The 27,959-nt window shown below is 31.3% G+C and overlaps 2 protein-coding genes across 2 annotated transcripts in view; one reads left to right on the forward strand and one right to left on the reverse strand.

The window, feature by feature from the left end:
* LOC114326465 (protein still life, isoforms C/SIF type 2) overlaps nt 1-27,959 on the forward strand; it is a 684,303-nt gene that overhangs the window by 28,620 nt on the left and 627,724 nt on the right. The window lies entirely within an intron of this gene.
* Nucleotides 24,710-27,959, reverse strand: part of LOC114331532 (15-hydroxyprostaglandin dehydrogenase [NAD(+)]) — a 32,663-nt gene continuing 29,413 nt past the window's right edge. Inside the window, exon 5 of the mRNA XM_028281125.2 lies at nt 24,710-27,779. Coding sequence (XP_028136926.2) covers nt 27,632-27,779 — 148 coding nt within the window. The 3' untranslated portion in view covers nt 24,710-27,631. The remainder of the gene's footprint in view (nt 27,780-27,959) is intronic.

Raw genomic sequence — 27,959 nt, forward strand, 5'->3', positions numbered from 1 at the left:
ACTTTGTTGATTTAGAGAATTTTTTAAATACGACATTACTCTTTTTAGTACCACAGTACCGAGAACGATTTTTCATCTGAACACTAGTATTGGGTATAATTAAATAAATTAGTTTCTTTTGACATCCATTTTATTGCAATCTATTTTATAAAAAATAATAAACAATATATATGAGTGTTAAGTGTGACACAGCCAGTATTCACCCAGTGGTGAATACCTAAAAGAGTACAATAATGATTGAATTAGTACAGTTACTAATAAATTAATTAAATTAATTTGGATAGTACAATAGTAATAAATGGAAATGATTAGTTAGTGTAGAGGTCAAGATTGTCTGTCCTTTTTAGTCTTCTGTTCTGTAGGGGTGTCAGGAGATTGCTGACCAATATGTTTGGGTGAACCTGTAGTCTATTGTGGTACTTGGAGCACAGAGAAACAATTTCTTCTTTAACGGTTTGGACTTGGAGATCCCTATGTATATTATCGTTGGAAATGTACCAAGTAGCTTGGCACAGTTGCCTTAGAACTTTTGATTGAAAGCGCTGTATCTTGAGTAAATTTGTTTCACTGGCAGTTTCCCAGAATTGGATGCCATACGTCCAGATGGGTTTCAGTACACATTTGTAGATCAGAAGTTTATTGTCTAGACTTAGACGTGATTTTTGATTCATGAACCAGTACATCTTTCTATAAACGAGTCCCAGTTGCAGTCGTTTGTTCCAAATATGCTTTTGCCATGTTAGGCGGCTGTCTAGGTAAATCCCCAAGTATTTGACGTCACTTCTTATTGGCAGTGGTGTGTTGTTAAAGGTTACAGCTGGATTGATCCCCTTCCTTAGTGTAAACGTAATGTGTGTTGACTTGGAGCTATTAACTTTGACTCTCCACAGTTTAAAGTTTAAACCATATTTCAAGTCTATTTAAGAGACTTTGTAGTATCTGTGAAGCTAGGGTCGGATTTTCGTGGCAAGCCATTAGGACAGTGTCATCAGCATATGTTGCAATTGTTGTACGATCTGAAGTTGGTATATCTGCTGTGAACAGGAGGTACAGTGTGGGTCCAAGGACACTTTCTTGGGGTACGCCAGAGTGGATGGAATGTAGAGTAGTGAGGGCTTCCCCTAGTTTTACCTGATACGATCTGCCGGTGAGGTATGATTGTAGGGGCATGCAGATTGGATAAGGCAATTGTCTTTTAAGTTTTGATATTAGACCTAAATGCCATACCTTGTCGAAGGCTTGGGAGACATCCAGGAAGCTACTGTACAATATTTCTTGTTCTCGAGTGCATCTCTTGCGGTTCTGACTACCCAAATAAATTATAAGCAACGTTTCTACATTTGTAAATGTCGATATGATGTTATTTTCAATGAAAAAGCTCATCATACTTTGCGACTTTTATAAGATATTATATGTGCTGCAAATTCCTTTAAAATGTGACACTTCTTCCACTAAATCATCAACATCGATATCGTTCTCATAATATTCAGTAATAGTTTTCAAGTTTACTGTTTCACTATTGTCTGTGAATAAGATATTAGAAATATCGTTTACTAAATTATAAGAATATTTTCGTATAAATAGTTGCGTAATTAAAGTATCACAAAAAAGTTTCATTAGATCAGGAAAGATCTGTTTTTAGGTGGATGTGAGAGGTGGCATTCGGATTTTTGCGGATAAAGTTAGGTTATCATTTTGTTAATAATAATTGTCTTATGCTCCTTCTAAAATATGCCCGGAACATTAATAAAAAGAATAAAATATTTAAAAATTTCAAAAAATTTCGTTTGTTTTTCTACTTTCTTTGTTTATAACTTTAAAACGATTCATTTTGGAACAAAGTCGTATAGGAATAAAACAAATATAATTAAATGTTCTATCAGACACGGATGGTTAAAAAGGTCTGAATTTAACACCCTTGGTGCAAAATAACAATAAATATAAAATAAGGGAGCAAAACAAGCCTGTCTATATTCAATGTTTTTCCATCACTTAGGTTACACCTGGAACCTTCCTAATTCGCTTAGAAAATTTTTATAATGTGCCAAAATCGTCCACCAAATTTCATTAAAATTGACTTACTAGATTTTGCATAATAATTTTTCAATCCAAACTTTTTTTTAAAAATTAAAATTTTTTAAAATCTTGCACAACAAAAACTAGAACATACAAAGATTTGTCAATTTTTTTACATATAAAGAAGCACTCTACCTACCTAATGCACTTTACAGAATTGAAATCAGATTATTTAAGCAGCCTCAGCAATGTTTCAAAGTTGTAAACAATTTTTTGGCTTATAAACAAATTAGTGCTGTGTCCAGGAGGGGGTGCTACTGGCTCCTTTATTTAGATGGACTTACAGTTTTTTTTATGTATTTTGACCCGTAGAACACGAATTTTTTGGGTAACAGTTGATCCGGATATTGATAAAATTGTTATAAACAAAGAACTTAAGGAATTATATATGTAACAACGATTTTTCGCAAAATAAAAATGTTTTTGTATTTATTGTATTATTCTAAACAAAAAATGTTCTTACAAGTTTTTTCGTAGGATTCATAGTTTTCCAGATAAACGCGGTGGAACATTCAAAAAATCGAAAAATGGCAATTTTTGAACGAGAATTTTGATTAAAAAATAAAATAGCAATTCTGCTGACAGCATTTAAAAGTTGAAGTCAAATTATACCGGTTTTAATTAGTTGCATTGCTAAAAATTAATTTTTTTATTATTAAACAAAGCTATTTGTTTATAAGCCAAAAAATTGTTTATAATTTTAAACATTGCTGAGGCCCCTTAAATAATCCGATTTTAATTCTGTAAAGTGTATTAGATAGGCAGAGCACCTCTTTATATGTAAAAAAATTAGCCAACTTCTAAATGGCCTACTTTTTGTTCAGAAAGATTTTAAAGAATTTGAACTTTTTTAAAAACATTTATATTGCAAATTTATTATGCAAAATCTATTAACTCGATTTTAATGAAATTTGGTAGACCATTTAAGTAAGTTATAAGAATTTTCTAAGCGAATTACTAAGGTTCTAAATGCCACCAAAGTAGTTAAGAAACATTGAATAACAACAGGCGTATTTTGCCCCCTTATTTTGTATTTATTGCAGAAAAGGCAATACCTTAAGATATTTTTGACTAGTCGTGTATCATACAAAATTCAATTATCTTTATTTTATTTTTCTACGACTTTGTTCCAAAACGAACCGTTTTAAAGTTATAAGCAAAGAAAACAGAAAAAATCAATGTTTTTCGAAATTTTTAAATATTTTAATTTTTTTTATTAATGTTCCGGGCATATTTGAGAAGGAGCATAAGTCAATTACGTATTTTTACTGAAGGTGTCACCTAACTTTATCTGCAAAAATCCGAATGCCACCTCTCACATCCAAAAATACACGTTTTTTTACAGATTAGTCCTGGTCTACAGGTCCTTTAAAAAAATCGTTTCGGGAACTCTTGAATTTTCATCAAAAAATTGTTTTCCGTTCTCGAGAAAGCTCATGTTTATATTAAACGCTTATTGGCTATAATTTTTTAGCTTCATTTTCAAATTCTGAAAATATTTGTCGTGTTTTCTGTATACCTACACATTTGATTAAACTATTGTAAAGTTCACACATTACTGTAGCTTCTACTGGTTACATTTATTCTGTCCAAAAGTTTATTCCAAATCGTCGTTTTAAGAATAAACTAACGTAGGTATTCATTTTCCCTAATAAATCATTTGCTTCAATTGACGCCATCCTTTCTTGGTTTGAATCTTCGCTTAATTGGCCCAATGCGATTTTAAATGAATGAATTAAAAGAATTTTGAAAATTTATTTTGTTATTGGAATAAAAATTTTTTTGCAACAACTGCGTTGTTAGTGAAAAGTAATGCAAAGTAAATATTTCCGAAAATGCTTACAGAATTAGCATTGTGTTACTTTGATTTTTTAAACTTTGAATTTAAATTATCCTATTATTAGCTATTTGATATTAATAGCTATTTGAAAGTAGAGCAGAATTATTTTAATTCTTTCTTTCGCTTTTAGCTAAACATTTTTGCAGCAACCTGCATTCATATTAATTAATTACATTTTTGAATAGTTTGTTTACACTACAGGATTCTTGATGAAATTTAATTTTCCCAGTCTACGTACACGGCTGCCGCCTTTGTAGATTTCTTACACCACAGTGGAAATTTTTAATTAACTTTAAATGTTGAAATAAGTTAGTCCTTGATCCTTCAAAGTAAAGTTTATCAAGCACTAAGGTCGGAACGAAATAATAAGGAAAGTGTTTTTAAAATAGTTCGTTATTAAACTACCGGGAGGTTGTTATTAGTATTTTTTTAATTTGAACGAAATTGCTTTTGGGACTCAGCTGAAATAATAAAATAATGTGAGGAGACTTTATTTTTCTTTTAAAATAATTAAAAACCGAGTGCTTAGTAAGTACTTTAAACATACAACATCCCAAGATAAGCGTGGAAATTAAACATTCAAAATATACCAAGATGTATCTTTTTTGGGTTGGGTATATCATATACAGTGCGCTGGAAAAAGTGTTACCCCCTTATTAACTTATTTATTTTTAGCACATAAGCAAAACGCTCGGACAGGTCGATTTTTAAAATAATCACAGTATGTTATAGCATCAATGTTTCGAACTTTTCGCGATCCCTCTTCAGGTGATAGGCACAACTTTGATTTTTTTAAATGAGAAAGTACACCATGTGACACCTGCTTTAAAAGCATTTGAAATACTGATTACAAAAATGTATAATACTTTAATCCTTTTTAAGAGCGTAGGCACAAAATTTCGTGCGAATTATTTTTAAACGCATTTATTTTTTTCGAATCCTGAGAAAACGAATAAATATTTTTGAAAAATTTAAACACAGAATGAAATATTACAGTATTATCGAGGGTCAAAAGTGATTGAGAACTTCTATAATGATTATTTTAATAAATCACAGGGGTGAAAAAAGAGACAATTTAGTCTGATATTTAATTTTAAATATATCATTCAAAAAAAACTTTTTGTTTATTCTAAGGGACTTTCAACTCTCGGTAATAATGTAGTCTTTCATTCTACGTTTAAATTTTTCAAAAATATGTAATAGTTTTCTCAGGATTCGAAAAAAATAAATGCGTTTAAAAATAATTCGTACGAAATTTTGCGCGTACGCCCTTAAAAGGATTAAAGTATTATACATTTTTGTAATCAATATTTCAAAATCTTTTAATGAAGTGACACATGATGTATTTTCCTATTTAAAAAATCAAAGTTGTGCCTGTCACCTGAAGAGGGAAAGTTCGAAACGTTGATGATATAACACACTATGATTATTTTAAAAATCGACGTGTCCGAGCGTTTTGCTTATGTCCTAAAAATAAAGAAGTTAATAAGGGGGGTAACACTAATTCCAGCACACTATATGACCAGAGTGGCACTTTTCGGAGGACACTGCCGTGCTAGGCCCAAAGGCGGTAACTAACATTTGAAAAAATGGTGGCAAAATCGATTTCAAAATTGAAAGCTACAATTTTGGCCCGTTAGGGATTTATGGACTAGCTAATAGATTTAATGCATGGATATATGCCCCAGTTTATGAAGGGAACCTATAATTATATTTTAAAACAAAGTTTTATATAAAAAGAGGTAGATACCGCTAAAACGTTTTATCAAAACTTACTATAATACTAAGCCTATTAGCGGTATGTGGTTTCAGTTGTGATTGATATGAAATAAAAAGTTTTTCTGTGTATTAAAGTTTATTAAATTGAAAGAATTAAAGTACTATTAAATGTTATTATTTTGTTGAGCCACGATATGACAACAACAAATTGACAATATTTAGTTGTCGTTATATCTGTTTTCTTTCAAGAGTCAATAAATACATATTGGTTCATTAATAATAATGTTCCATTTGTGATTCAATATAGACAATTAAATAGATAACCGAACAACATACCTTGTGTCTGGTACATACCGAAGAACCTATGTAGTATTACAATGGTATTACCTCATAATTAAAATTTTTATAAAATCTTATATAGTGCGTCTAATAATTTAGGCGATACTGTCCTTATACTAGGAAAAAACACAATCCCTTCAGATTGTTATCTGCTGATGTTAAGCGTTTTAAAGAATTCTTGAACTGTGAATGTGATTGTAAACCATACTTTTCACTTTCTATTTTCAGCTATTATATTCTTAGCGGCAAAGGTTCGCTATTTATTTACGACATGTTATTATAGATCTTTAACATTTTTATGATAGCCGACACCTACCCTAATATTATTATACATTGTTATATTATTGGGTATTTCACAATATCATATTGGGTATTAAAATACCATTACTTAATGTAATTAGTACAAACTAGTTACATATATGTTATGATTAAAATATGATCACATTGTCTTTTACCTATTTATAATAGCATTGTATAACTAGACTACTAGATATTGTCTAGTTAAACAATGATAATAGCTTGTATTTAAACAAAAAAAAAATGCAATCAATGGGACTGCTAATCCCATGTACGAGCAACAAAGGGTTAATTACAGAAAACTTTAAGTATGAAACAAAGCTTGCGCCTGTACAGGCTGAACATATTTTTTTTCCACCTCTTGTAATTACTTTACAATAAATTGTCCTCTTTCTATAATATTGTCTTCAGTGGTTTCACCTCGTCTTTCACAACTCTTACTCGACTCTACTTGATTTTCTAAAAAAACAAAATATTTTAAGTCTCTTTTTCTAAAAATGCTTGTGGACAGCGTGTGGACATATTATTAAGTTTTTAAAACCTAATTAAAAAAAGGAATATTTTTAAATGTGAAAATCTCTTACTGCCTAATTCAATATATAAATCATCCACTTGGAGCAGAGTCATATTGTTTAGGACAACATAATTGGTTAATCCTTGAAACACTATAAATAAAAATGAAAATACATTTCAATAGATATAATAATCTCGAAAAGTTCTCATCATCCTCGCTAATTATTTCTTTTACTAACACAATTGTTGTAACTAACACAATAATTTAACCTTGTAAAGTTAGGCCGAATTTACTTCGTAATACTAAGGTGATTTGGCGGTTTCTAAATGTAGGCGTAGCATTCTTTAAAGTAGATTAGCGGTAAGTGCAATATGCTAAGGTATATGGACGGCAACTGTAGCAGATACCGTCAAAACGCCATAGTATTTAACATTTACCGCCAAATGGCTTAGTATTTTAACTGAAAAGTGTAGATACCGCTAACAAAATTGCAATTTTATTTAAAATATAATGCTTTTACAACTCAAAGACTTTATAAATATATACTAAATACCCTATTCTACCTAAAAATACAAAAATCTAATTTTCGATAAAACATCAGTTACCGCCTTTGGGCTTAGCACGGCAGTACAGGTTCTGATACAAAGATGCAGGGACGTTAACTGGGACGTATACGCGTGCTTTATTGACTATGAAAATGCATTTGACCACAGTTCAATACCAGAAGATGGATAACATTTTAAAAGAAGCAGATTTGGATGTCAATGGCCTCAGAATAATTTCAGAACTCTACTGGAATCAGACCGCCTATATGAAAATTAACGTAGAAGAAACAGATCACATAAAAATGCTACCTGGGGTTAGACAGGGATGCATCCTATCGTCGTTGATATTTAATATGTACTCAGAGAGAATTTTGAACGAGGCTCGATACGGGGAAGACGAAGGCATCCTTCTAAATGGAGAAAGAGTAAATAATATTAGATATGCCGACGAAACTATGGTGATAGCAGATAGTTTAGAAAGACTTCAGAGGCTAATGGACAAAATCAACTGTACAGTCAACAGACTAAACATTAATACCCAAAAAACGAAACAAATATTTATCAGCAAGGAGAATATAATAAACGGGGCACATCTATACATTAATGGAAGAGCGCGTAAAACAGTAATGCTACCTGGGAACTATTATAAATGAGCAATGGAGCTATGTACAGAAAATAAAGTGCCGCATAGGAACGGCAAAAATGGTCTTTAAAAAATGAGCGCCATATTCAAAAGCCACAACATATCCCTAGATACAAAAATGAGACATTTGAGATGTTATGTTTTCTCTGTATTATTGTACGGAGCAGAGGCATGGACGCTTACAGACACCACTATTAAAAACATTGAAGCATTTGATATGTGGATTTATAGAAGAATGCTGAGAATATCATGGACGGCAAGGATCACGAACAAGGAAGTTCTAGGAAGAATGAAGAAGGAACCGGAGATTGTGTTTACGTTCAAACACATAAAATTGCAGTATGTGGGACACGTTATGAGAAATCAGCACCCGTTACTACCTGCTGCAGTCCATATTGCAAAGTAAAGTCAAAGGTAAGCGGGGACCTCGTAGAAGGAGAATATCATGGGTGCGGAATTTCAGAACATGGTTTAAGGAAACCTCAACGGGACTGTTTTGAGCCGACGCGAGCAAGGTTACTATTGCCAATATGATTTCCAGCATCCAAAAAAGGGATAGGAATCAAAAGAAGAAGATAACATATGATCCTTTTTTTTTGCTTCATTCGCTTCGAAATATTATTAGCAATGATAGTGTCACTATGCAGCACTTCAAATGTGGGATAGATTTTTTATTAAACAATCTATGAGAAAAATTGGAAAATTCAATTTTTTCTTCTCTTCGTCGCTATATCTGGGTAGCTATATATTCTGGAAAAATTTGGCAAAAAGTAGGTAGCCTATCATCACCTAGCGCAAAACTCACACCCAAAAAAAATTGAGATATCGGCCAAAAACAACGAAAGAAGGAAAGTGAACTGCAATAAATAAATTTTTAATGTATTGCTGAAGTTTTACACCAAGAAACAATCTATTGCTGCAATCGTTTCCGAGAAATAATGAATATGCTAACTTTAAGGTAAAGCTAGCATAGTCGTAGCTGTATCTCGACAACGAAAATGGCTACAGGACCCATTTTAGTGGAACCAAAAAACTACCTTATCATCCACTAGCGCAAATCTCACACCTATTAAATCAGGATATCGGGCAAAAAAGATGAAACGAGAAAACTGACCGCAAGGAATTAATTGATAATTTATTCCTGAAGTTTTATAATAATTCATTGCTGCAGTCGTTTTCGAGAAACAATAGTTGTATCCCAGAAACACAATGGTTATGCTAACTTTAGGGTAAAGCTAGCATAGTGATAGCTGTATCTTAACAATGAAAAGTGTAACCCCTTTGAGATACAGCTGCATGTAATTTTTCAATTGCTCTTAATATTGATATCTTCGTCTTGGCTATGATGACTAGATCATCTGCATCTGTTGTACAGTCATAGCTTGGTAGCTACAATAGTGTAGCTACCTTTTACATCTAATTTTTCAATTGATCTTAAAAGTGTCATCTTGGTCTTTGCTATGGTGACTAGATTATTAGTCCAGGGCGCATCTGTTTTGAGATGGACGTTGAGAGGTGACTCAAATTTTTTTGCAGAAATTGCTTGAAAATAACTCAAATAATAATATTTCAGTTATCCTCCCTTTCAAAAAGGTCCGGAACATTGTTTAAATAATCAAAATGGCAAAAAATGAAGGAAAAATTTGATTTTATTCTTCGTTTTTTGATTATAACTTTAACAGTATTTATTTCCGAGAAACATTGTACTAACATAAAAGTTGCATAATTAAATATCCTATAATAAAGAATTGGTTAAAAATTTAAAAAATTGCCACCCTAGTTGCAAAATAGCAATAATTGCGAAAAAAACATACAAAATCAAGTATTGGAATTTTACGTTTTACAGCCATTTATGCTCCACTTAGGACCTTCATATTTCACCAACAAAAACTTTATGATACAGTAAAATAATACTGTAAATTTCATTAAGATCGGTTGAATAGATTTTGCAAAATAAATTTCGCAATCCAGCTTTCGCAAAAAAAATTCATTTTTTCAAAATATTACAGGACCGAAAATAAAGCAGATAGCAAGTTGAAATTTTTTTACTTTATCGTACTATATACGTAGTATAGTATAATATTACTTTATCGTACTATATACGTAGTATAGTATAATAGATAAAGTTATAGGATCGTGCAAAAAAAAATTTTTCAGATTTCACTTTTTTTCGACGTTTTGAGTCCCCCTGAGTCTAAAAAGCAAATAAAAAAAACTTGTCGGAAGTATGTACGTACGTACGTATGTCGCCACCGCCCAGCAAAAACTACTGGACCGATTTTGATGAAATTCGGTATGAGTAAGTTCAAGAGAATTTTGTCGAGAAACTAAGCTTTTAAAAAAAACCTCTCAAAGGGGGGCCGAAATAGAGGGGTTATTTTGGGCCCATTTTTGCAAATTTTGACCGAAATGAATGAAATTCAACTCAAAGTAAGCTCATCGATAGGTAAATAAAAATACGGAATTTGACATTTCCAAATTCAAAATGGCGGCCAAAATGGCCGACCGCCCACCCGACACATTTCCCTATCTATCTAAAAACTTGTTGAAGATAAGTTTAATTTGAAAAAGTCGTTATATAGTCTAAAGATGGGGCTATAAGAAGGATGTTATCGTTTTTCAGAAAATGTTACGGGATGCCTATATTTAAGGGGTCACATTTTGACATAAATTTGAACTAGATTTTCTCAAAAATGGCTCCAAGGAATTTTTTTATTTTTTGATATATCTTTGATATCCTATCAGTAAATTGAATGACATTAGTCATATATCTTAACTCCCCATAGGAGGGGAGTTATGAATTTTTTATAAAAAAATATTCGAGTGCCCGTAACTTCCTTCTTAATAGAAACTAAAATTTGAAATTTTGCAAACATATATGGTACTTTATTATCTATTATCACAATAAATTTTACCAAAAATATGGCTTCCGGTTGAACCGGAAATGAAAAAAAATCTTAATTTTTTTAGATACGCCCTCTATATTTTAACATATTTTGAAAGAATGCAAAATTACCTTTCCAGTGACATAAAATTCATTGCTGTAGCTCAAAAACTCGAAAAGTTACGGTAAATAGAAATTTTGCTATAATCTTATGTGTGTCCTCTCTCACGCGTTCATAGCAGAGCATTATTGTAGGGCAGTCAATGAGGGTATTTGGCTCCGAATTCCATCCTACTACATTGATGTACTTGATATTTTCACAGTAAGTAGGGAATAGCTCAAGAAACAAAATCTACCCTATATACTATGGCGCTTTTATCTTGGGGCGGTTCCCACTTCTTCAAGGGGGTGGAAAATTTGTTGGTCAAAATAAGCACGAAAGTGGCTAAAGAACCTATTTCTAAGCAAAAACTGGTCTATACTTTTTTTTTGGAACTCAATACTTTTTGAGTTATGCGTAGTTGAAAATTGGCCATTTTCATTGAAAAATGACACCTTTTCGGACGGATTTTTTGTGAATACCTTAAAAACTATGCATCGAACTAAAAACACTATATAAAACATTTTTTAGATTATAAATAATAAAGAGATTCGTTCCTTCGTAAATGTTCTATTTATAATACAAAAAGAGATATGGTAGGTGAAAATAGTTTGTTTTTTGGTGCATGCTCAAATTGGTGTATTCAACTTGAAATAACAGAGGAACGGTAGGTTTTAGGTGTATAATGCTACCAACACCTTTTGTAGTGTTTGAAAAGGCCTTTAAAACGAGCACCGTTAAATGTCGGTTACTTACAAACTAAGCGAGATATGGTGCAAAAAAATATATGACTAATGTACTTTAAGGAAAAATGAAAAGTATATACATTTAACTCCCCATCTACCATAATTTAAATGCATTGTTTTCCTTCTACAATACCTTTTAATATATATAGTGTTATTTCTACTTTCAAAATGTTGAACGGGTTTAAAATGAATGGTTTTTGTAAAAAATGTGATCAAATTATAGAATAAATTTTTAAATTTTCTTAAAAATCTTCCTTTTTCTCCATGTAATTCGAAAATAAAAATATTTCACCCCTGAGAAGTGGTGGGAACTTCCCCCATGATAAAAGCGCCATAGTATATAGGATAGACTTTGAATTAGGAGATTGGGCTACTCCCAAAATTTCATTAAAATCCATGCAGTAGGATAGAATTTGGAGATAATATCTTGTTCTTAATCTCGCGCATTGACTGGCGTAATCGAAATAGAATGAAATGCAAATATTGTAAACTATTAATTTCTCAGAAAAATGAACTAATTTGAAATGAAAGTATGACTATAATATTCTATTGATTTATGCAATAATCTACACATCTATAGTGTGTCCCCGAAATATGGCATCGAACATTTTCTCAAATGCAGGAATTAATGATGCGTAGAACCATAAAATACTTTTAAGTACAGTAGGTGTTTCTAAAATATCAAAATAACGAGTAATTTTGTTATTTTTATAGAATTCCAGTATCTAGTACCATAACGATAATAGATCGGTACGATAAAGTTCTCGGGCGGCCCTTCCGTCCAGCGTTTTTACTTATAAAAGTGTACTGTGCCTTTCATTTGCAAGTTGCAAAATTAAAATCGATTAATTACCAATTAAAATCGATTAATTACCACGCCGTCAGGAAATTTTTTAAATAAACATTAATTTTTGGTGCTACGCGCAGGACACCGGTGTTCGATTCACACAAGTTGATTTCCACCAAAATTTTTTCCAATCTTTATCTAATATATTATTTTCTTACTCTATATTTTGTTGTATTTTAATATTTTAATTCCACAAAAATCAAACTAATTTTATTATTGTTTGTGAAATATTGTTTAAACAATTGCATATATTTAAAAATAATAAACTTTTATTCTCTAAGTTAAAATATATAAACAAAGAAAGTTTTTTAATGTTGTTCTGAAGCTATTTCCTTGTGGCATTTTTATGATTAATTATTTATATGGGAAATAAGCCACAATTAAAATGAAAAAAATAATTTTATTAACGTTTCGACGCCCAAATCGGGTGCCGTTGTCAAAATACAAAATATTACTAAAATAAACAAAAGAGCTGTTGCTAAGCAAAAAAATTCTTCTAATAATTTATTTAATCTCACTCATTTATATTGGCAATTCAGGCATATATTATACATTTTAAAGTAGAAGACTTTAAAATGGTATTGCCAATATTTGAATGAACTATCTTTCAGTAAGTCGTCCCAGGAACGCAACTCATAAATATTGGCAATACCATTTTAAAGTCTTCTACTTTAAAATGTATAATATATGTCTGAATTGCCAATATAAAAGAGTGAGATTAAATAAATTATTAGAAGAATTTTTGTGCTTAGCAACAGCTCTTTTGTTTATTTTAGTAATATTTTGTATTTTGACAACGGCACCCGATTTGGGCGTCGAAACGTTAATAAAATTATTTTTTTCATTTTAATTGTGGCTTATTTCCCATATAAATATTTAATCAAAGGAAGTTTTTGCTAATAAAAGTGTTATTTCAAAGGATAGAGTATGTGTTTTTATTTTGCAATAAACAAATTTATTTATTTACATCGAAATATAATAAAAAATAAAATGTATCAATCATTATCAAAGGTCATTGGAATGACCAATCAGAGCAAACTATCCGCTGTCCTGCGCTTAGCACCAATAATTAATGTTTATTTCAAAAAATTCCTGACGCCGTGGTGTTAATCGATTTTAATTCTGAAAAATTGCAAAATTCTATAAGCAAAAAAAATTCAACTTGCTATCTGCTTTATTTTCAGTCCTGTAACATTTTGAAAATATGAAATTTTTTTTGGGAAAGCTGGATTGCGAAAATTATTTTGCAAAATCTATTGAACCGATATAAATGAAATTTACCGTACTATTTTACTGTAACATAAAGTTTTTCTGGGTGAAATATGAAGGTCCCAAGTGTACCATAATTGGTTTAAAAACGTAAAATGCGAATACTTGTTTTTGTATGGTTTTTTCGCAATCATTGCTATTTTGTAACAAGGGTGACTATTTTTTAAATTTTTAACCAATTCTTTATTGTAGCAAATTTATATACGCAACTTTTATGTCAGTACAACTTTTCTCGGAAATGAATACTTTTAAAGTTATAATCAAAAAACGAAGAAAAAAATCGAATTTTTCCCTAATTTTTTGACATTTTGATTATTTAAACAATGTTCCGGACCTTTTTGAGAGGGAGGATAACTCAAATATTATTATTTGATTTATTTTCAAGCAATTACTGCAAAAAAATTTGAGTCACCTCTCAACGTCCAAATGTACTAATATTTTTACAGATGCGCCCTGGTCTATATCAGCATAGGTTACTATTTGAAGTACTACATTCTGTAGTAATATTTTTCTTTACGAAATTTGTCCTCCTTTTGGACCAAGTGCTAGCAACGTCCGAAAAAAAAAGTATTTTAAGACAACTGGTTCTTTAATATATTATTCCCTATGCTTCCTCGAACACCGTACCGGCCATCTGGCTACTGATACAGGTTGCGTTCATTACTGCGCATCACACTTGTACGGGTAAATATATCGAATTTAAAATTATTTTAAGATGAAATATTTTTTTGTCATTAGGTACTTTTTAAACATTATCATAAATATGAATTATAATTGCCAGACATTTCTGTGGTTTAAAAAGTCATGACAAAAAAATTTTCGTCTTAAAATAATTTTAAATCTACATTTATGGTGATTGATTAGTGTGATAAAGCTCAGTAGATCCACTGTAGTAATATATAGCTATAAAAGTTAATAACAAAACTTGCAGTCAACTTTGAGCTTCACATTACATACAAACTTATGTTTTCTTTAATGGAACACCCTACATTTTATTTTATATTCAAAATTCTCTTAACTTCTCCATCACAAAAATATAAAATTTGTTATGTTGTACAGGGATTTTATAAAGTTATAACCAATTTTCTACGAAAATCGTAACAAGTTCAGCTCCCTGTATAAATAAAAATAAGAACAACAGCAATGGTTTATTGGTGCCATATTTTTTTGTTAATTGTGAAAATTTTTAAGGATTGTTGATATTGATAATTTTCCTTATATCGAATACAAGGTGAGTCAAAACGCAAGTATATTCTTTTCTCAGAAATTTTAAATGGAACACCCTATATTTTAGATCACTATCGAAAAATACCATTACCGTACTTTACTTTTTGTATGATATTCCCTATGTCTAAATTTGTTAGTTTTCGAGATATTTTCATTTTTTAGAGCAAGTTATTAATTAGGGTGTTCTATTTAAGATTAAAAATTGCTTTTTTAAAAATTGCTAAAATTTAAAATTGCTGAGAATTATTATCAAGGAAGGATCCAAGGAAGAAGAAGCATAGGGAGAAGACGCATCTCCTGGCTGAGGAACCTTAGAGAATGGTTTAACTGTAGTTCATTACAGCAGATACCAAAATGACCATAGCCATTATGATATCCAACCTCCGATAGGAGAGGGAACTTTAAGAAGAAGAATTTAAAATTACTGAGAAAATTATGTACTTGCGATTTGAGTCACCCTGTATTCGATATAAATAAAATTAGCAATATCAACCATTTTTGTAAATTTTGACAATCAACAAAAAGATATGGCACCAATAAGCCATTGCTGTTGTGCTTAATTTTATTTATACAGGGAGCTGAATTTATTACGATTTTCATAGAACATTGGTTATAACTTTGTAAATACACTGTATAACATAACAAACCTTTATATTTTTGTGATGGAAGAGTTAAGAAGATTTCGAATATAAAATAAAATATAGGGTTTTCCATTTAAAAAAAAAAGTTTGATCTGCCACTATGTTATCGAACACCCGTAACATTCTAACTAATATTTTAATGTGAAGCTCAAAGTTGGCTACAATTTTTTTATTAAACTTTATAACTATATATTATTATAGCGGATCTACTTATCTTTATCACACTAATCAATCATTCTGATTTTTTATTTACCTGTTACAGGTGTGCTGCGCAGTAATGAACGCAACCTGTATCAGCAGCCAGATGGCCGGTACGGTGTTCGAGGAAGCATAGGGAACAAATATTAAAGAATCAGCTGTCTTAAAATACTTTCTCGAAAACGTTGCCAGCTCTTAAACCATTGTTATTGCTTTCAATATCAGGTTAAACAGTGTCGAGGAGAGAGAGAGAGTCCTTGTTTCACGTTTTTGGTTATTTTGATCTGACAATTTTGTCAAAATGTGTGTTTTTTCTCAAGAGGTTATTAATATTTTTGTGTAGACGAGAGTGTACATACTTATTTAAAACAATAAGAACTTTTCTGATTGAAGAGTATTTTAAGAACAGTAAACCCATTTTCAATGAAAATATTGTTCTTTTACTCGTTAGCCTTATAAAATTTAAGGATTGTCCTTTCGTACTAAACACAACTTCTCTACACACATCTAAACAAAAATATAGTTGTTCGAATGGAATAAAAAAGCACTTTACCTTTCATAAATCGAAATGGTCATCGAGAATCCTGAAATAGTCACAAACTTGGACAGAAGCAAAGCACTATCGAAAATAAACATGCTCCCAATACGATGCCATAAGTGACTCTATAGAAGTTTCTATTCGCATTCGGAAATAGCCTTTTGCTGTTTACCCGTCGTTTACATTCAATGTTACTGTGAGGGATGCTCACAGGGCCGAAATGTAAATAGCTGATTTCGTTAAGTCGATTTCTCCAAGTGCTTTTTTCTTTAGGAAAATTTCTAACAAAAAAAATCGGTGGGCGTAACGGCGGCCCTTAGTTCACCAACAAGAACCTTAATAATCAATTTTAGGGAAGTTCTCTCGTTTATTTACCTTACCTCAATATGTTTAAGCACCAAATGTGAAGAATGCTAATTTAGATAAAATCGATTCTGCAAAAAATAAAAAACGGATCAGACGGAGCGTGTTGAGGCCCGCTTTTCGAAATAGAAAAATGTAGTAGAAAAAGATAAAATCTAAACACGGAAATTAACGCAACGTGAAATAGCATTTGTTTTTAATTTGTGATTTATGATCCCTAAGCTAAAACCGAACACTATATTTATGGCCCCTGTGCAGCGGTGCGTTATTTCCCGTGAATTGTCGGTATAATGACGCGGTTCAAAGGAATTTAACATACAGGTACTAAGCCGTCCACCCTTTCGACGGAGCTAGGTGCTGATACGATCAATGCCGTGCTAATTTTACTAGGCAGTAGTCTAACCACGTTGTGTTAAGATTTTATTGTTATATGATTTAAACTACGTTTTAAAAATTCTACCGCCCACACTGGTCGTTTACGATCCATACTCTGGGTCCGACCCATTTTATCAAAAAGTAAATATTTTTTATTTTTCTTTGTCGATGTTTAAATTGGTAAACTGGCGAAGCGCGCCTCAACAAACTCCATTGGCCCTGTCCTTAAGAACACAGAACTAAAAGAAGATTAAGATTACAAAAAGATTAAATACTGAAACTAGTAAGGAGATCAAAAATCTATATTGAAATATTTTTTATTTTTCCATAATGATAAGTAAGATGATGTACAATTAAAATCTCGTCATAAATCAACAATGAGCAATGTTAAAAGGCTCCTTCAATTGAAATCAACTTTGACCAGAAAAATATTATTCGTAAATATGTATATTTCTACTTAAAAAGGGGGAAACTAATAAGAAGAAGATTTTAAATCTGTATTGATATATTTTTTTCTTCTTGAATAATCATCAATAACAGATGATGATTATTACAATTAAAACCTGGTAATAAATGAACAATGAGCAATTCCAATTTAACATGCGAGGCTTGTTCAATTGAAACACGTCTTTGATCTAGAATAAAATTATTCGTAAATATATCTACAAAAAATAATAAGCAATTCCATCAAGGCACATATCCCATTGTTACCCACCAGCCGGATTACATTTTTGCACCTTTCTCAGTGGCTAAAAGATGTGAAAATCCCACGTCACTAAATCGGAACTATAGAGTGGAAAATCTAATCTCCTTCATCTCTTTCGTTGTAGATTTTTTTTGACTACTTTAGCAACAGGAGCATTGACGTTCAGAATAATGACAGCATGTGAGAGCATATCTGGAGGTGTTCGTCTTGCTTGATAGCAAGATGCAATTGCTTGGTGGCAAGATAATGCCAGATAATAATTGTTTTGTGTGTATTCTGTAAGATGTTGCAAAGGTAAACCCAGGGCAAGCGTATTTGATCCTTTGACAAAAGGCGAGGAACCTATTACGCAGATCCTTTTGTATAACCCAATTTACAGATCCTATATTCACACCAATATTATTTCGATGACTGCCACATGTCCATTTTAATTTATAAACCTCTAATAGTTTTCGATTTATTAAAAAAAATCGTTTTTAATTTTGTACCTTCAAAGGGTTGTATCCTTTTAATGTGCACATTTGCACTAAACTAAGTTAGTTTCAATCAACTATTCTAAATGGGAAACAAGCCACAATTTAACTTAAAAAATGATTTTATTAATGTTTCGACTTTAAATTTTATTAACGTTTAAATGATTTTATTAAAGTTAGTTTCAATCGAACTATTTTTGGTCTCAGAATATGTGATTTAATTTTGACCTAACTTTTTGTTACACCCTGTATAATAACCTATCTTATATTAATATTTAAACCATTTATAAAAGAATATTATGACACCGTGCCTGTTGCGAAGTTGTGGAAAGTATTGGAGAAAACCAGTATCAGCGTTACACTAATCGATGCTATTAAAGAGCTTTATAAGAACACAATAGCAAAAGTTAAAATAGGAAAAGAGGTGTCTAATGGTTTTCAGGTAACAAAAGGACTTAAGCAAGGTTGTTGTTTATCTCCCATACTGTTCAACATATATATCGATGAAGCACTCAGGCACTGGAAGAAGAAGTGTAAAGGGATGGGGCTATCTATTGGGGATGAAACGTTATATACGTTGCACTATGCAGATGACCAGGTAGTTATTGCCCAAGACAAAGAAGACCTGGAGTATATGGCTAGAAAACTAATGGAAGAGTACAAAAAATGGGGCCTCGAAGTAAATGTCCAAAAAACACAATATCTTTGCGTAGGAGGAGAAAATAATCCAGATGACCTCGACTTAGAAGATGAAACTATTAAGAAATGTGACCAATGTACATATTTGGGGGTAAAACTGACAAAGACAGGACGAAGTGATGAAGCCATAAAAGACAGAATAACCAAAGGAAAACAAGTTATAGGTGCGTTGAATTCAGTATTATGACAAAAAAATATAAGACCGGAAACTAAAAAACGAATATATAATACCATATTAAAACCAGTAATCGTCTATGGCTCAGAAGTGTGGCAGTTATCACAAAAACTTAAAGGTAACCTATTGGCAGTTGAAATGGATTTTTGGAGGAGAGCAGCGGGAAAGTCTAGATTAGAACATGTGAAAAATGAGGACATCAGGAGACAAATGAAAGTACAAAGATCAATTATAGAAGACATCGAAAAACAACAACTAATATGGTACGGACATGTTAGACGTATGGGGGAAGAAAGACTACCCAAAAAGATATTAGAATGGGTACCACCAGAGAAAAGAAAACGAGGACGACCACCAACAACATGGATCCAAGGAATCTCAAAAGCAATGTCAGCAAGAAATCTATCTGAAGAAGACTGGCAGAATAGACAGGCTTGGCGAACGGGAACCCAAAGGCGTATTACGCTGTGAACGGGATTTATATATATAAAAGAATATTAATAAAATTTAGATTCCTTTATGGCTCATACCGAACGATTAAACATACTAGGGCATTAGATCAGGTAGGAGGCTCTTTGACCAACAACAGGGACCCTAATATTTAAGAAAACAAATGTACTGGCTGATCATTCAGGAAAATGATAGCCAAATATAAAGAACAAAAAGAACAAAATTTACATTAAATGTAATGGAAATTGAAGTTATGACTGATGGTTTTATTTAGGATAAGATTTTTTACGGTAATTTTATTAAAATGAAATATTTTTTTATATTATTTATTCACATAGTTTGATTTTCATTGCATACTAATAAATTATTTAAACGGGGCAACAAAAAGCATTTATTGTTAGTACTTTATTGGTCTAGTCACTTAAAATTAGAATATTGAATAATATATATAATATATTATTATAGTCTTTTAAGTCCCTTTTACTTTTCAGTGTCGCGACTAATGTCTATTCACGTGTGCACAAACTTTGACCACTGTTTTCTATCCTGCGCCAGTCTGCTTGCTTCTGCTACGGTTTTCCCTTTCTTTTGGATAATCTTCGCAATAGTTGTATCCCAGCTTTTTGTTCCCCTCGCAAGACTCGCACCCGTATGTAAGTACTGGTCTGTATATCGTGTTGAAGACAGTTATTTTGGTTTTTCTGGATATTTCTTTCTTATTTAAAAACTCCATTCCAAGATTTTTTCCAAAATCTTGGACTGAAGACCGAGAGCGGATAGACGAAACCCGGGAAAATCACCCACAAGATGGACTGACGACATAAAGTGAATTTGTACCAACTGGATTGCAGCAGCGCAGGATAGATCAGAATGGAAGTTTTTCGAGGAGGCCTATGTTCAGCAGTGGACGACTATGTTGTTCTTGTGCTATTATTATAATCTTTGTTTTGCGTGTGTTTATTTTCATCCCATGCCTATGTAAGACTTCATTCCTGTTTGTAAATTATTTCTCAAATCTTCCTCTTTATCTGCCATAACAATTACATCATCAGCAAATGCATATTCTGATATTCCTACTCTTTCTAGGTTCCGGTAGCCTATATGTAGTTTGTTTAATTGTGGTATTATATGTATATTAAATAATAATTTTTTAATTTCTTGCTTCATAAATTAAAATTATAAATAATTCCAAGGCAATGTCATTAGTCAAATAGTTTCGATAATAGTGTTCAATGCCATTAAATATCACTCAATATTGCTAAATTTAATGTCATAGATTTCTGATAATAAAATTAGTTATTTTAAACACCTATTTCAGAAAAAAATAATATTTTTTTATTTACGTTTACCAATCAATAAACGTTTATATCTTGATCTGAGTTATCTTAGATAACCAAATTTTTATATAAATTTCTTTTTTATATTAATCAATTAACTTAATTATGTATGTTTAAATCTCCATGTGATAAGTATACCTACTTTAAATCTAATGAAATCAATTATTTCTTAATTCATTTTTGATTTACATTTACTCTGTGTGGAGTATGAAGGGAACCATTCTCGTTGGAACTTTACCGCGCTGAGCAGATGGGACGTGAATTGTAAATTGTAGAATTCCCTCATCTTCCTTAGTCTCAGCATCCGTATGGCTTGCAAATTGTAGAAACCTCGGAGGTGTAACCAGAGAAGGTTTCCATTGTTTTCATTCTGGTGGGATGTAGAATAGCATTATGTTGTTTTATATGCCATTAGAGTGAAAACTTAGTCTTTTTGGTAGCAATTGCCGCTAGGGCATCTATGCCATTTCGTTCGTTGCAATCCGGGACTGCACGCTGGGGTTTGTTTTGGTTGGATCGGGGAGAGCAGCATATGTGCCTCCTGATGAGAGACTAATAAGTTTCGAAACCGGTAGAGGTGCTTGCAGCATTCTCTGATTGGACTAGAATATGGTTCGGTTGTATTTTCGTTTTGCAACGAAATTGAAAATGGATATTCAATTTTTATTTCTTAATAGTTTACAGATAACATTGAAAAATATTTTTTGGTTTAGTAATTTTTTTTTTATTTTTTGTACACTGGCTGTTTTACAACAAGCTTACACTATCTATAGGGGAGAGGGGAACATGGTCTCCGTATCATTTTTTAGGCTAAAAATTCACAAAGACAAAATAATTAAGTACAGTTTAATCAAAGAAAGAGAGAGTACAGTAGATACAGTAGAAAATGTTTTTTTTTTATATAAAAAATATCTAAGTATGCAGCTAAAATAAAAATATAGTATATAAGTGAAGAAAGGTACTAATTTTTCACGAGTTTGAAAAGTTGCGGTACGAGCGCAAGCGAGTGCCGCAATTCAAACGAGTGAGAAATTTCCTTTCTAGACGTGTTACACACTATACTTTTTCTATAACCACAGTTTTTGCTAAAAATAAAAATCGCAATTTCCAAGTGAATATTTATTAAAATAATAAATTATAAAATATATTTAATTAATATTTATCAATTTAAATTTCTTATACCTAAACAAATTACACAGAAAGCAGTTAAACAATGAATTTACTGTCTTAATTTGTTTGAATTTGAAATATTTTAAATAATTATTACAAAATAATGTCACATTTGACATTATATTTATGCAGTCACGTTCCTCCATACATACTTCATTCGACGTATCTTGCTGAGGTTGCTAGATCAATATTGGTTAATTGATCATTATTTTATAAAATGTTTATTAAGGATAAAATTGTAAAATAAAACAGTTGTAACATCCACAATTTAAGTTCTATTCGATAAGTAAGTATAATAATTGTCTTACCGGTTATATACAGTCGGAAAAATGAAATAATACCCATGAACGATCACATCAATCACTTATTTTGTATTTGCTATATTTTTCTATAGCAAACGTTTGTTTTTTATAGAAAAATACAGCAAATGCAAAATAAGTGATTGATGTGATGGTTCATGGGTATTCTTTCATTTTTCCTACTGTATTTGTCTACACTTTAACCACAGATGTAAACAGAATATATAACGTTACTCAGAATGAGGTAGAATACTGTGCAGAAAAGAACTTTCCGGCACAGAAACGTCACTTTTGTGCACACTAATGTCATATATCTTATAATGTGAGAAAATATCAACTTTGTTAACATAAAACTGTGCAGAAAAGTGCATTTTGAATAGTGGTTGTAGAAAATAGTTATTTATGAAACAGTTCGTGAAGTATGCTTTTTGCGAACGCACGCGATGTTTAGAGCGCGGTTGGAGTGCTATAATACATCGCGTAAGTTCGCAAAAATTACTTCACGCAAAGTTTCATACAATATTTTATCTACGATAAACAAATAAAAAAACTGTAATTCTTTGTAACTGGAATTAATTTCTATCCTACAATTTTTAGAACTTTGACATTTAAAAATTCTAACTTCTTTCAAACCACAAAACTGTCAAAACTTTTGTTGTAATTTATTGCTCACGTGTCATCACCATGACAACGCGAAAGTTAAGGATATTTGATTATATGAAAGTATGCCAAAAATCAGTGCGAAAAAGTAAATCCCATTTAAAATATATCGTTACTTCACGCACACTTTAAACCCTTCACGCACTGCTATCTATAATGACAGTTTTTACAAACTAAAAAATTATACATAATATGAGATAGAGTAGACAGACATTATTTTTGAAAAACTCTAAATGGGCGGATCATGGTTATGATAAAATGACCTCGTCCATAGTGTAAAATGGTTCCTATAATTCCTTTCTGCAGAAAAAGTAATAAAAAATTTATATTTACAAAAAGCGCCACTATAAACTCAAAAAATATGAAGTTTGACATATAGTATATTTTAAAAATTTGGTTTAAAAGTAGTAACACTAAATCTTAAAGTGCAAGAATATAAATATAGGCTATTCCATATTAACTACCAAACTTGTTGTTCACTTCCGGTCTAACCGGACGTAGCATGCCTGTCAACATGTTTTTTCGTGCATCATAACTTAAAACATAAAAAATAGCCTTATAACCAAAAGGCTAAAACAAGGAGATTGACCGACTCTCGAACTGCTCAATTTTAATGGCGCGTCCGCATTGGTAAATTTTTCGTGCGTATTGAACTAATGGTTCGTCGCAAGAATTTGCGTCGCAAATTTTTACCAGTGAAGACACGGTGCTCAGATCATTTGATCTTCGCTCGTAAACGATAACCGATGGAGTGTGTGCATTGTGTGCGACGAAAATTCTTGCGTTCGATTTATGCGACGAACACGTCCACATGAGCACAATTTACTTCAAGTACGCAAATATTTGCAACGAAAAGCTGAATATTGACGGTAGAAGATTAACAAATTTGAAATTAGCAGATGACATAGTTTTATTTTCTGACAACCTTAAGGAGATATGTACAATGCTACATGAACTTCAGTTAGTGTGTGCCAGTGTAGGTCTTAAAAGAAACATCTCCAAAACAAAATTTATGACAAACCTAGTACCTAGCTGAAATATCAATATTGGAGACAACGAAGTAGAGCTAGTGGACCTAATGGCACGAAAAATTTACCAATGCAGACGCGCCATTAGACATCTCAAATCCTGAACGTATTTTGACCTTGTAATACGTTCAACAATGTCTTCTAATCTGATTCGTTTGAATTCCGTTTCTTGGTATATTTCCTAAACTCCAATTGATCTCTCCATTTTACGTTGTGTCCTCAAATTTTTCTACTGACATTTTTGTGGAAGTTGAAGTTTCTGCTCTATATGTGAGGAGTGGTAAAAGACACTGATTAAAAGCTTTTCTTTTTAAATAGATTGGGACATAACGTCTCTCAATTTTTCGACAAACTCTATGAGCGATTTCTCGATTTTTATTAGCTCATTATGGACGACATTCGCAATTACATTCGCCGCTCCTTGTGTTACTTGCTTTAGCTGTTGTAGCATATCATTAGCTAAGTCGAAGTTTAAGCTAGAGTTAATCTTCGCTGAAAGTAAAAAGACTTCGCTGACTGAAACTTAGCTAAGCATGATAAAAAAACTTAAATATTTTGATTAAAATTTTAATAAGAAATTAAAAAATTTGAAACTTTGAAACAAATAAGCAAACAATACATTTTAAACAACAGAGAAAAGAAAAAATTCTCTTTTAAGTCGGAATGCAGAATTCTTGGTAACATTCTATAACCTTAGCTTTTCACAACTTTTAAGAAAACAGACCGATAAATAGCGGACATGGGAGAATCTATGATTTGAATTCACCACTAAATAACAATCCAACAGAATTCTGCTTCCCTAGTACTCAAATCTGAGTAAATTGAAATAAGGAAAGACAGTTTTAGGTTTAATTCGGTTTAGAGGTCACAACCATCATACTCTGGGGTAATTAGCAAAATACAAGGAAAAGTTATTTACCAGCAATTTTATTGCTGAAATCGAATCTTATGATTGTATATATTAATAATATAGGTATGCAAAGTCCGCAGATAGTGTGCTACTGTTTTTATAAACAAAATGGCGCCCAATAATCGTGTTTTTTTCAATTTTTGCTCTATAACTCCAAAGATTTTAACTTTAAACCAAAAACACCTAAATAAAAATTCACCGTAATTAAGTTCTGCATAGAGAGGTGTTTTTTCCGAATTACTTCGACAAAAATTTTCCCCGGAAAATGCGGGGTTTTCCAACAAAATCTTTAATTTTCAACTAAAATTTTAGATAAGTAATTTTTTACAAATAATTAAATAACTTGGTAACCTAAAAGCTCTCTCCGTAATACTCCGTATAGATTATAATGCCAGAAGCCGATGGAAATCGAATAAACAGTTTAGCAACAATTAAATTGTTAATCAAAAATTTACGATCGCTATAATAACCACAATAATTACGATACATAAGAATAACTATGATTATTGTAAAAAAGGCATTGTACCTATCTAATATTATACTTTACAGAATTGAAATTGGATTACTTAAGCGGCCTCAGGAATATTTTAAAATTATAAACAATTTTTTGGTTTATGAACAAATAGAATATCTCGGGAAATATTAAATTAAATTAAATCATGAAAACAGTATTGGAAAAAAAGCGGCAGGGCGCTTCTTTTAAAAGAAAAAAGTTTAATTATAATGAGAGGTTCCTGAGATACGACCCGTCAAAGTTGACCGGCATTTACGGCAAAGATGTAAACAATAGGATCACACCTTTTCAACCATCACCTTTTTATTTTTGTCCTCTTTCTCCACACCAATTTTTATATCTTTAAAATACCCATAACACATATTATTATAATAAAAACTATCGATATTACGAGTGAAAATTGTCAAAAATAGCAAAATTCCAATCAAAAATTAGGTTGAAGAAAATGTAATCTCAAAGTTCAAAATCGGTATACGTTAAAAAAAATGCATTTTCTCGGCTTCCCATGGAGCAGTTTTCTTCATTCATTTTTTGTTCCCAAGTCACTCGAGTAGAGCCACCTAACTAATGCATTATTAAATGTCAAAGTTGCTTTTGTTTGTTCTAATAAATTAATTAATTTATTAAAACAAAAATTTTTAATTTGCTTACATAAAGATTGTTTAAATAATTATACAGCTTTCAAATGAGAATATTTGTGTTTTTAACGTTAAAAGGTACACTTGTAGTAAGTTTATCTAAAAAAAGTTTACAACTGTAAAAAATATGTAGTTTTTTTTCTTGTAAATAAATTAATCTATTATAACAAAACAAAAGCAAGTTTGACATTTAATAATGCGTTAGTTAGATGGCTCTACTCGAGTTACTTGAGAACAAAATAATAATGAAGAAAATTGCTCCATGGGAAGCCGAGAAAACGCATTTTTTTAACGTATACCGATTTTGAACTTTGAGATTACATTTTCTCCAACCTAATTTTTGATTGGAATTTTGCTATTTTTGGCAATTTTTACCCGTAATATCGATAGTTTTTATTATAATAATATATGTAATGAGTATTTTATAGATATGAAAATTGATGTGGAGAAAGAGGACATAAATAAAAAGGTGATGGTTCAAAAATTATGATCATATTGTTTATATCTTTGCCGTAAATGCCGGTCAACTTTGACCGGTCGTAACAACTCATCACAATTAAACGTTTTTTATTTTAAAACAAGCACCCTGTGGCTTTCTTTCTAATGCCATTTTCACAATTTAATTTAATTTACCATTTCCCGAGATATTCTATTTGTTTATAAGCCAAAAAATTGTTTATAATTTTAAAATATTCCTGAGGCCGCTTAAATAATCCAATTTCAATTCTGTAAAGTACATTAGATAGGTACAATGTCTTTTTATACAACAATCATAGCTGTTCTTACGTATCATAATTATTATTGTGGTTATTAGAGCGACCGTTAATTTTTAATTAACAATTCAATTGTTGCTAAACTATTCATTCGATTTTCATCGTCTTCTGGGATTATAATCTGTACGGAAAGAGCTTTTAGATTACCAAGTTATTTAATTATTCGTAAACTTATCTAAAATATTAGTTGAAAATTAAAAATTTTGTTGTAAAAACCCGCATTTTTCGGGGAAAATTTTTGTCGAAGTAATTCGGAAAAACACCTCTCAATGCAGAACTTAATTACGGTGAATTTTTATTTAGGTGTTTTTGGTTTAAAGTTAAAATCTTTGGAGTTATAGAGCAAAAATTGAAAAAAGCACGATTATCGGGCGCCATTTTGTTTATAAAAAAGTAGCATACTATCTGCGGACTTTACATAGCTATATTATTAATATATACAGTCATAAGATTCGATTCCAGCAATAAAATTGCTGGTAAATAACTTTTCCCAAAAATGGCCTATTGTCCGATAATTTACCCAGACTATCAGTTGACATACGTTTCTTCTTTTTAGAGTCAACAGAACTGATGGTGGTGGCCCCTGAATCGAAGTAAATTTAAAGCTTTTTTTCCTTAATAAATTTTAATTAACTGTACTAAGAAGTTTTTAATACGTTGTTCTTAAACACATTTCTCTCTTCAATGATAAACTGATAGGCTGGTGCTCCTGCTTCTATTACCCAAAGAGTTCCATTGGGCGCATATTTCAAAACTCCAATCATTTCTTTGCCCACGTGGTCAGCTCTGAAAATTGATATAAAATTTTAAAAATTCTATACAATGTAAATACACACAACTAAACTTATATGGAATCACCATGTATTTCAAAGTAATATTTATTTCTTTTGAAAAAACGTCTTATTGTTGCGAAGAATAAAGGTTTTTATTGAAAATAAACAAATATATAAGACAATCAGATAGTAC

The sequence above is a fragment of the Diabrotica virgifera genome, chromosome 7 (genome assembly GCF_917563875.1).
Source record: "Diabrotica virgifera virgifera chromosome 7, PGI_DIABVI_V3a".
NCBI lineage: Eukaryota > Metazoa > Arthropoda > Insecta > Coleoptera > Chrysomelidae > Diabrotica > Diabrotica virgifera.